Genomic DNA, 11,228 nt, shown 5'->3' on the forward strand with positions numbered 1-11,228 from the left:
TGCTAATTCACCCTCCCCTCCCCACTTTTCCTGTTCATCCTCTATCTCCTTCCCTCTTTTACCCACTCCTCTTCCTTCCATTGTTCCATTTTGTCAAAAAATTTCTAAATACTCAGTTAAAATTGGTTCACAAACATGCTATAGGATTTTTGACTTCCTATAGCTTATATATATATATGCATTTATATTTAATATATAATTTTATCTATTTATGCATTTTTGTTATTTTTGATTGTGCTGCATCTTTGTTGCTGCACAGGCTTTTCTCTAGTTGTGGAGAGTGAGGACTATTCTACAGTTATGCTGTGTGGGCTTCTCGTTGCAGTGGCTTCTCTTGTTGTAGAGCATGGACTCTAGGTGGGCTTCGGTAGTTGCGGCACCTGGGCTCAGCAGCTGTGGCTCCCAGGCTCTAGCGCACAGGATCAGTAGTTGTGGTGCAGGGGCTTGGCCACTCTACAGCATGTGGTGTCTTCCTGAATCAGGGACTGGATCCCTGTCTCCTGCATTGGCAGGCAGATTCCTTATTACTGAGCCACACGAGAACCCCTCGAAAAAAGTGTATTTTAAGAAAATATAAAAATGAACAAAGTAAAAGAGAATTATCAGGAAAACTCTTATGCTTGTCTATATGCCCTACATGTGGATGTGTGTGCACATTTACACAGAGAGACAGAGATTGAGGAAGGATGAAGAGTAAAACTTTTTCAAATGGACACATTTTCAGAGAGTTTTTTAATACTCATAGTTTCTGATTTGAGAGAATAGCATTGAAACATGTATATTACCACATGTGAAATAGATGACCAGTGCAAGTTCGATGCATGAAGCAGAGCACTCAAAGCCAGTGCTCTGGGACAACCCAGAGGTGGCGGGGGGCTCAGGATGGGGGACACATGTGTACCTGTGGCTGATTCATGTCGATGTGTGGCAAAAACCACCACAATATTGTTAAGTAATTATCCCCAATTAAATTAATTTTAAAAATTTTTTATTAAAAAATTAATTAAAATAGTTTCTTAGGGAAGCTTTTCATGTTTAAGATAGTGAAATATTCTTTTCAAAGTATCTATTCCCCACACTTCACAGGAATTAAAAACCTTTGAAATGGAATCTGAATGTTAACCTCAAAAACACTTTATCCATCAAGTAAATCTTGATTAAAAGAAAAATATCATTGGTATATATTTTTGAGGTTTTTGCTGTTTTAAGTTTTAGTGGCATTTCAGGCATATGAACAGAAGATTCTTTGGCTGGCAAATCAGAGCAGGGTGTCTGTGGTCATTTGTGATTCTCAAAGTGTCTGCTTGTTTGATTCCTTTTAAACATGGGAAGATAAAAGAAGAAAAATGTTTTTCCTCCCTGAAGGAATGGAATATTTGCACCCATATACTCAGTTGATTGCAGAGATCTCTGTCGCAAGAATATAAATCTACAAAGTCCTAAAATACAACCAAAGAACAGCTTGCCAACTTTCTGGGGTTTCTGTATCATTAAAAGGAAGTACTGGTCAGGACAGCCAACTTACAGGCAAATCCACTGAGATCTTTCTGGGGGGGAAAAAAAGTGGTTTTGAGAAAGCAGTAATGGTTTAGCAAGCAGGAGAACCAGGCACAAGCCCTAGAATATAAGGGGCATCCACTACCCTCTCTGAGCCTCTGTTTTTAAATGAAGGTGGTTGCATTAAAAGTTGAAGTTCTTTCATTCCTCAGAAATGGTGTGGAAAGTGCATCTATGCCAAAAAAATTCATAGATGACAGAAATGGTAAAAGGTACGTTGTGCTGAGCACTGTGTTCAGTGTATACAGTGTCACGTAATCCACACAAAAGGCCTCATTAAGACCCTCTCCTTGCAGATGGGACAACTGGTAACCTGCCTGGGTCTGACAGCCAGCCCCAGCCTGACCCACTCCTGGGAACTTTACAGTCTAAGTCAAGACTCGCTGTTGGCCGCCCATCCCCTTCACTGTCCCCACCATTCAACTGGCCACCTGGTGTTTTAATAGAGGAAAAGATGAACAACTGGAAACAATCCCCAAATATGGAGAACTCTAAGAATTTAGGAAAAGAAACTGTCTTTTCTTCTCCCCAATCTAATCATGAGAAAAACATTAAAAAGTTTCCAATAGAAGGGCATTCTGCAATATACCTGACCTGATACTTGTCAAAACTTCAAGGCCATCAAAAGTAAGGAAAGTCTGAGAAGCTGTCACCATGAAGAAGAGTCAAAGGAGAGAGGAAAACTAATGCCATGGGGTTTCCTAGATGAGATCCCGAGACAGAAAAGATGTTAAATAAAAATGAAGGAAATCTGAATAGACTATATATTTTAACTAAATGTACCCATATTGGTTCATTGATCATAACAAATGTACCATACTGATGCAGGATGTTAACAACAGGAGAAACTGTGTAGAGAATATACAGGAATTCTTTGTATTATTTGCCATTTTTTTTAATACATCTAAAACTGTTCTAAAACAAAAGAGTCCGAAATGCAGTACTTGGATGCAATCTCAAAAACGACAGAATGATCTCTGTTCATTTCCAAGGCAAACCATTCAATATCATGGTAATCCAAGCCTATGCCCCAACCAGTAATGCTGAAGAAGCTGAAGTTGAACGGTTCTATGAAGACCTACAAGATCTTTTAGAACTAACACCCAAAAAAGATGTCCTTTTCATTATAGGGGAGTGGAATGCCAAAGTAGGAAGTCAAGAAACACCTGGAGTAACAGGCAAATTTGGCCTTAGAATACAGAATGAAGGAGGGCAAAGGATAATAGAGTTTTGCCAAGAGAACAAACTGGTCATAACAAACACTCTCTTCCAACAACACAAGAGAAGACTCTACACATGGACATTACCAGATGGTCAACACCGAAATCAGATTGATTATATTCTTTGCAGCCAAAGATGGAGAAGCTCTATACAGTCAGCAAAACAAGACCAGGCTCAGACCATGAACTTCTTATTGCCAAATTCAGACTTAAATTGAAGAAACTAGGAAAAACCACTAGACCATTCAGGTATGACCTAAATAAAATCCCTTATGATCATACAGTGGAAGTGAGAAATAGATTTAAGGGCCTAGATCTGATAGAGGACCTGATGAACTATGGACGGAGGTTTGTGACATTGTACAGGAGACAGGGATCAAGACCATCCCCATGGAAAAGAAATGCAAAAAAGCAAAATGGCTGTTTGAGGAGGCCTTACAAACAGCTGTGAAAAGAAGAGAAGCGAAAAGCAAAGGAGAAAAGGAAAGATAAAAGCATCTAAATGCAGAGTTCCGAAGAATAGCAAGAAGAGATAAGAAAGCCTTCCTCAGCAATCAATGCAAAGAAATAGAGGAAAACAACAGAATGGGAAAGACTAGAGATCTCTTCAAGACAATTAGAGATACCAAGGGAACATTTCATGCAAAGATGGGCTTGATAAAGGACAGAAATGGTATGGGCCTAACAGAAGCAGAAGATATTAAGAAGAGGTGGCAAGAATACACAGAAGAACTGTACAAAAAAAGATCTTCACAACCCAGATAATCAGGATGGTGTGATCACTGACCTAGAGCCAGACATCCTGGAATGTGAAGTCAAGTGGGCCTTAGAAAGCATCACTACAAACAAAGCTAGTGGAGGTGATGGAATTCCAGTTGAGCTATTCCAAATCCTGAAAGATGATGCTGTGAAAGTGCTGCACTCAATATGCCAGCAAATTTGGAAAACTCAGCAGTGGCCACTGGACTGGAAAAGGTCAGTTTTCATTCCAATCCCAAAGAAAGGCAGTGCCAAAGAATATTTAAACTATTGCACAATTGCACTCATCTCACACGCTAGTAAAGTAATGCTCAAAATTTTCCAAGCCAGCCGTCAACAATTCGTGAACTGCGAACTTCCAGATGTTCAAGCTGGATTTAGCAAAGGCAGAGGAACCAAAGATCAAATTGCCAACATCCACTGGATCATCGAAAAAGCAAGAGAGTTCCAGAAAAATATCTATTTCTGCTTTATTGACTATGCCAAAGCCTTTGACTGTGTGGATCACAGTAAACTGTGGAAAATTCTGAAAGAGATGGGAACACCAGACCACCTGACCTGCCTCTTGAGATACCTATATACAGGTCAGGAAGCAACAGTTAGAACTGGACATGGAACAACAGACTGGTTCCAAATAAGAAAAGGAGTACGTCAAGGCTGTATATTGTCACCCTGCTTATTTAACTTAGATGCAGAATACATCATGAGAAACGCTGGGCTGGAAGAAGCACAAGCTGGAATCAAGATTGCTGGGAGAAATATCAATAACCAGATATGCAGATGACACCACCCTTATGGCAGAAAGGGAAGAGGAACTAAAAAGCCTCTTGATGAAAGTGAAAGAGGAGAGTGAAAAAGTTGGCTTAAAGCTCAACATTCAGAAAACTAAGATAATGGCATCTGGTCTCATCACTTCATGGGAAATAGATGGGGAAACAGTGGAAACAGTGCAGACTTTATTTTTTTGGGCTCCAAAATCACTGCAGATGGTGACTGCAGTCATGAAATTCAAAGACGCTTACCCCTTGGAAGGAAAGTTATGACCAACCTAGACAGTATATTGAAATGCAGAGACATTTCTTTGCCAACAAAGGTCCGTCTAGTCAAGGCTATGGTTTTTCCTGTGGTCATGTATGGATGTGAGAGTTGGACTGTGAAGAAAGCTGAGCGCCAAAGAACTGATGCTTTTGAACTGTGGTGTTGGAGAAGACTCTTGAGAGTCGCTTGGACTACAAGGAGATCCAACCAGTCCATCCTAAAGGAGATCAGTCCTGGGTGTTCATTGAAAGGACTGATGCTAAAGCTGAAACTCCAATACTGTGGCCTCCTCATGCGAAGAGTTGACTCATTGGAAAAGACCCTGATGCTGGGAGGGATTGGGGGCAGGAGGAGAAGGGGACAACAGAGGATGAGATGGCTGGATGACATCACTGACCGATGGACGTGAGTCTGAGTGAACTCTGGGAGTTGGTGATGGACAGGGAGGCCTGGTGTGCTGGGATTCATGGGGTCGCAAAGAGTCGGACACGACTGAGCAACTGAACTGAACTGAAAACTGTTCTAAAAATAAAGTTCATTAAAGATAAACTTATCCCTGCCCAAACAAAAAGAGCATTTTAACAGTAGGGAAAGCAGTATTCTTTTAAAAAACTGCTACTATTACTCCTCCTCCTCCTTGTTACTATTGTTATAGCAATATTGTGAGATGATCTGACTGTGTTAAATGCCTCTAGGAACATTTAGAATAGGATGCTGTATGAAGAGTAGCTTGAATTAGGCCAGGGATTGGCAAACTACTTATAGCCAGTGGGCCAGATCTGCCCTATTGCCTGCTTTAATCAATGAAGTTTTATTGGAACATCAGATCAGATCAGATCAGTCGCTCAGTCGTGTCCGACTCTTTGCGACCCCATGAATCGCAGCACGCCAGGCCTCCCTGTCCATCACCAACTCCCGGAGTTCACTCAGGCTCACGTCCATCGAGTCAGTGATGCCATCCAGCCATCTCATCCTCTGTCGTCCCCTTCTCCTCCTGCCCCCAATCCCTCCCAACATAGCTAATGCTCATTCATGTTTTCATTTTGTCCTTGGATGCTTTTGCCCTACAATGGCAAAACTAAGACCAGAGACCAGATGGCCCACAGAGCCTAAAAATATGTGCTATTCAGCAAACCTCCTGTTCAGGCTACTTGAGTTACAGGGTAGTGAGGCAGGTAAGCTGGGCCACCAGGATTCATCTGGGTTAGAATCAAGTGTCTGTCAAATAGAACTCAGCAGATCAAGTAGCATGAGTAAATAGAGTAGTCAACTTCAGAGGTGGCCACATGGACCCCTTCCTTACAGAGTTGTTTGAGGATTGAGGGAGCTAATGCGTTGAGAATTCATGGCCAAGTGCCCAGCACACAGTAAGTCCACAGCACTATGATTTCCAGATCTGGAAGTCCCTGCATTTCCCTTGCTTTTGCCCGTGGGTCCTCTGTGACACACACTACACAATGTGTGTTTGGATAATTTCATTTGGCTGTGGTTTTTCTTCCCCTTCTCCTCTGATGTGATGGCATCTAAGCCGAGGGTCCTTTATCTAACATCAGTGGAACCCAGTCTCCACTTCCAAGATGGGCTTCAGAAGGTCTCCGTTAGTTTGGAGATTTTATATTTTATTTCTCTCTTTTTACTGGCTACTCTGGAATTTTTAACAAATACTTTTTCCTAACAAAAATCTCATCAGATATACCCATCTGCCCTTCTTAGCAGATTCTAGTTCAGTAGGTGTGGATGGGGCCTGAGGTTGCATTTATAATAAGCTCCCCAGCATATCTGGTGCTGCTGGCCCAGTGATCTGGCTTAAACCAGTAAGGCTAAAGAGGCCTTCTGACTTGCTGGATCTGCCTTCTGCTGCCTGCTAACTGAACTAGCCATTTTCTTTTTGCAAGGTATCTAGTTATCAGAAGCAGCCACCCTACTCTGTAACCCTTATAAATATTGCCATGCTACAGCTACTTGATCTCCTAATCTTGACCTCTAAAGGTACATCATCCCAGTTAAACATGGATGAAAGCTTAAGTAATTGCATAACACAATTTAGGATGTTGTATGAAGAGTAGCTTTCTGTGATCCTTGGATTAGACCACAGACTGGCAAACTGCTTGTTATTCCCAGTCTGTTTACCCCCAGCCATGGAGCCCCTATTTCATACAGATAGATGGGTGATCTAACTTCAAATTTTCATCTTGAAGGCCTGCTTTTTAATACTACTTCCCATGCCAGTGATTTTTGCAAGAAAACAGACCTGAGACAGAAATTAAAGTAGCATTTTATTTGGCCAATTCAGGGAAGGGAGGATGAGGAGAAAGGGAAGTTGGTCAAGGAACAATGTACACCACTTTGTGGTGCCTCCTGCCTGCCTGACCACTTTTCTCAAAGAGCCAGGAAGAGGCCACTCAGCACACAGCATTTTCTGGAGGTTGGCAAAAAAGGAATAAGAATTCAGAGTCAACCCTGGGAGAAGTAGTAGGGGAGTTCTCCACCAGGCTCCCTCCCTTCCCCCATTTTCCATTGGTCAGAATGCCAGAGCTCCCATGCTACTGTTCCTTCCAAGCTTGAAGTGACAGAAACTCAGGCACATAGTTGGTCAGTCTGGCCACACGGAGATATCTGAAGAAAAGAGGGTGGCATTTCTAGGGCATGTGACTAGTCAGCCCTGCAGTGGGATTTGAAAGATTCATCATCTCTCTGTACTGTGGACAAGGCAAAACTTTTGTGCCAAGGACAAGAGATTACATGTGTTGTAATTCATGTAATGTAGAATCTACAGGATAGTCTAAAGCAACTGACTTTTCCCTTGTGCGTTCTCACTTGCTCCAATATTGAGTCAGCTGGAATAAATGGTGGACACCGATTAATCAGTGGAGATCGCCTCTGCACACATGCAGCACTGCTCTCTGATCACGGCACTCTCCCCCATCTGTTGGCAGGAGACACTTCTCCACTCTCAGAGTTTTCTTGTATGCAAAGGTTAGCTGCATCATTACAACGTTCTTGTCATCATCCTGCTTCTTCCCTCTGCCTTGGGGATAGAGAAATGACTTAATCTGATTTATGAGTCTAGAAAGCCATTCTTTGGCCTATTTTCTTGGGGTTGGTGTTCTGTTTTGCAGGGAGCACTCCCTCCTTTTTTGGAGAAGGAGATGGCAACCCACTCCAGTATTCTTGCCTGGAAAATCCCATGGACAAAGGAGCCTGGCAGGCTATAGTCCATGGGGTCGCAAGAGTTGGATATGCTTAATGACCAAATCCCCACCGCTACTCCCTTTTCTCTGTTCTTCCTGTCATTAATCTTACAGAGGTGCCCCTTCCCCAGCACCAAATACCCTGTTCCTTTTTTCTCAGTTAGATGAGGGTCCAAGAGAAGAAGGGTGTTATCTCTTGGGCTTCTCCATAGTCCCATAGTGGCTCGGAGCCTGTCCCTGTCCTCACAATACTCTAAGCAGTACTCCTCGCAGCAGGCGAGATAAAACCTGCTGCCACCCAAGACCTTCCCACCAGGTATCTCTGACTGATGCTGCAACTGGGAGCCATATAGTAATGCTTAGATAACACAGGCTTTGGGAGTTGTCAGGCTTGGGTGTGAGCTCTGTCTTACTCCTTAGGAGCTGTGTGACCTTGGCAAAGACTTATCAAGAATAGCTTTGGGAAGAAAAATAAGTACAGTGTACAACATGTTAGAACATTTCCAGGAAATGATGTACTCATCTCATGAGACCTCCTTTTTCCTATCTGTAAAAGGAGAATAATATTATCTGTTTCGTGGTGTGGTTTGTAGGAACTAAACAAGATAATACAGGCAGAGTTATCACTGAGAAAGCGTGTAGTAATGATAGTTATTGTCACTATGATCTATAAGTTTTGGAAAGAGATTAAAAATAAACCTGGTCCTCCTCCTGGATAGGGCCCTAGCTATTTTCAGATATAGCTGGGTGAGTTCCATTGCATTGATGGATAATTCTAACATTTCCTGTTTGGGGAGGCTCTGAGGCGACCTCTAATTCTTATTTTATGAGTGTGGAAATCCTTGTCTCTCAAGTTCCCCTCAACATCGATTTCTTTTTTCAGAGCTGATACAGAGGGATGGATGATAAGGTGTATTTTTCTTCAGACCTGGGGTCTGGCCACTTCCCTCTCACTTGAATGATGTGGTTTACACATCAGTGCTGCTGGTAGCCTCGCTTTATAAACCCCCTCATGCATGAAGCAAAACTTGAATATGGAGGCTTTGGACTCAGTGTATGAGAAGCCTCAGAAAAAGAAATAAAAATCACACTTCATTTACAAGAAGAATGGCTTTGGGAAAAAACATGTACAGTATATAGCATGTCAGTACATTTCCAGAAAAATGATGGCAAATTAGTCAAATCAAGTTGCAGATATAGTCAGGAAGTTCTCGCATGAGTTTTCCATACAAGATTTTGGTGGATAAAATCAAATAACTTATACTTAATATTTTAAAAGTGCAGCCATGCCAGTTCATCCTCAAGTCACCTTGGAATTGACTTGGAATTGAAAGCTTCTAAATGCAATTCATGGTTCTGCTGTTGAATAATAAAGTGTTGTGTCTGTGCTAGAAGGTGTTGGGATTCAGGAATAGAATCAAACACCAGAGAAATACCACCATGGTCACCATCTCAGAACACTAGCGTCCATTCTCTTTGTTCAAGGAAGGTTTCTTTTCCTCATGGTTGATGTGGTTTGTTTCTTTTATAGTTTCTGATGCTCTGATTCCAAAGGGAATTTCATGCTATTAATATAATTACCATTATAGTATGAGTACCACATATACTATAGATTTTGTCCATTCTGAATTTAAAAAGGATACATTTGAAGACAACACCATTGCTGTTGTTGCTGAGTGATCAACAGTGTGTCTTTGAGGGCAATAACTCATTTCCAGCATTTTCTCCAAAAGAAATATATTGAAGATTATTATTATTTTTTTGCTCCGCTCCTGAAGATTGTTGTCTCATCATTTACTATCTTCACCACTGGTCCGTTCTTCAGCTGTTGTTGATGTCTGGAAAGATTGATTTTTCTGTTCTTTAAAATATTATTTGTATTTTTCAACTAGGTGGCTGTGCTACAATCCCAGAATCAGACCTAGAGGGAAGATCAATAGATCAAGACTCCTCTGAACTGTTTACCAACCACAAACACCTCATGGTGGAGACTCCTGTACCCGGTAAGAGAATGGGTGGCCCTCACAAATATGTCAGAACAGTGATACTCTGGTCAGGTTTTGTTTTGTCATACCGAAAAGCATTTTGCAAAATTCCTTGTTTTCTAACTTTTTATCCTTCCCCTTGACATTGGTGCAGCTGAATTTGAATATTCCTTTCAATATTCAGATCTTTTCTCTCTCTTTCTCTCTTTCATTTCCCCAGAAGTTTCACCCCTCCAAGGAGTCACAGAATAGTTGAAGTAGAGTTGTCTGGTTGAGGGGAAGATGGCCTTGCGAAGGTTGATCCTGTGTGGACCTCATGCCAAGCACAGAGGAAGGCCTGGCCCAGTGCTTCATCCAGCTTACCTGCCAGGAGATAACAATGTGTAGAGATGGGGATCAGGACTTCTCACTTTTCTAGGAGGACTTGTACTGATATGGGCAAGGCAGCTGAAGTTGTCTTACCAGGAAAGGATGTTGCTGCTTTTTGGTCATCTGTATGATTTCAGCCGCAGGATATAGTGAGAGGATGTCTTCTGGAGACAGACTTTATAATGCAGAGACCTAGATCCTATTTGATACTGCAGGTTTTTCCACAGAATTCTTATATAGTAAATGTATCAAGTTTAATAAACATCTCATTGTCAAACAATATCTTGGATTTTATTTATAATCAGAGGGTTATATAGTTGATATCTTTATTTAACGGGAAGAAGTTGAATGGACCTAAAAATATTGCTGGGCTTCCCAGGTGGCTCAGTGGTAAAGAATCCACCTGCCAATGCAGGAGACACAGGAGATGTGGGTTCAGTCCCTGGGTGGGGAAGATCCTCTGGAGGAGGAAATGGCAACCCACTCTAGTATTCTTGCCTGAAAAATCCCATGGACAGAGGAGACTGGTGGGCTACAGTCAATGGGGTCACAAAGAGTCAGACACAACTGAGAGACTGACCATGCACGCAAAAAAAAGTTACTACTCCACAGTAAGACTTGAATATGGTTGTTTTATAAATGAAAGGAACTACAACTAGGCTAAAAGTAGGAAGAGATGTGTTTTATAGTATTGTATGAAAATGTTTAAAATATTTTCAAGGAAAAGTGTTAGTCACTCAGTTGTGTCCAACTCTTCGCAACCCCATGGGCTGTAGCCCACAAGGCTCCTCAAGGAAGCTAGTACATTAACATCGTCTTTTCATTACCCAAATGGGTAATACCTTTTAAAAAATTCAGGTTATAAAAGGATTCACACTCTATTATAATTAAAATGTAAGGTTTTCATATGCAAGAAATAAAAGAGTTTGTCAATCTCAAGTTAAAATTACAGTTGCAAGACTAATTTATTTAAACAAATAAATGTGCCAGTTTTGGAATACCTCAGTCAGTACAAGGGAAAAATTGGCTCATGGTTTTTCTATATGTGAAATGTCAAAAAATTGCAAAGGATGTATTATTTATTATTTATAGCATTCTATTTTTTAGGA

The 11,228-nt window shown here is 41.4% G+C and overlaps 1 protein-coding gene across 1 annotated transcript in view; it reads left to right on the forward strand.

Moving 5' to 3' along the window:
* Window positions 1–10,482, forward strand: part of BBS9 (Bardet-Biedl syndrome 9) — a gene marked incomplete at its 5' end in the record, with an annotated part of 354,880 nt that extends 344,398 nt beyond the window's left edge. Inside the window, 2 exons of the mRNA XM_010831226.1 lie at window positions 9,658–9,768; window positions 9,971–10,482. Of these exons, the coding sequence (XP_010829528.1) occupies window positions 9,658–9,768; window positions 9,971–10,002 (143 nt within the window). The remainder of the gene's footprint in view (window positions 1–9,657; window positions 9,769–9,970) is intronic.
* Between the last annotated feature and the right edge of the window lie 746 nt (window positions 10,483–11,228).

Source organism: Bison bison, unplaced genomic scaffold, assembly GCF_000754665.1.
Source record: "Bison bison bison isolate TAMUID 2011002044 unplaced genomic scaffold, Bison_UMD1.0 scf7180017864525, whole genome shotgun sequence".
Taxonomy (NCBI): Eukaryota; Metazoa; Chordata; class Mammalia; order Artiodactyla; family Bovidae; genus Bison; species Bison bison.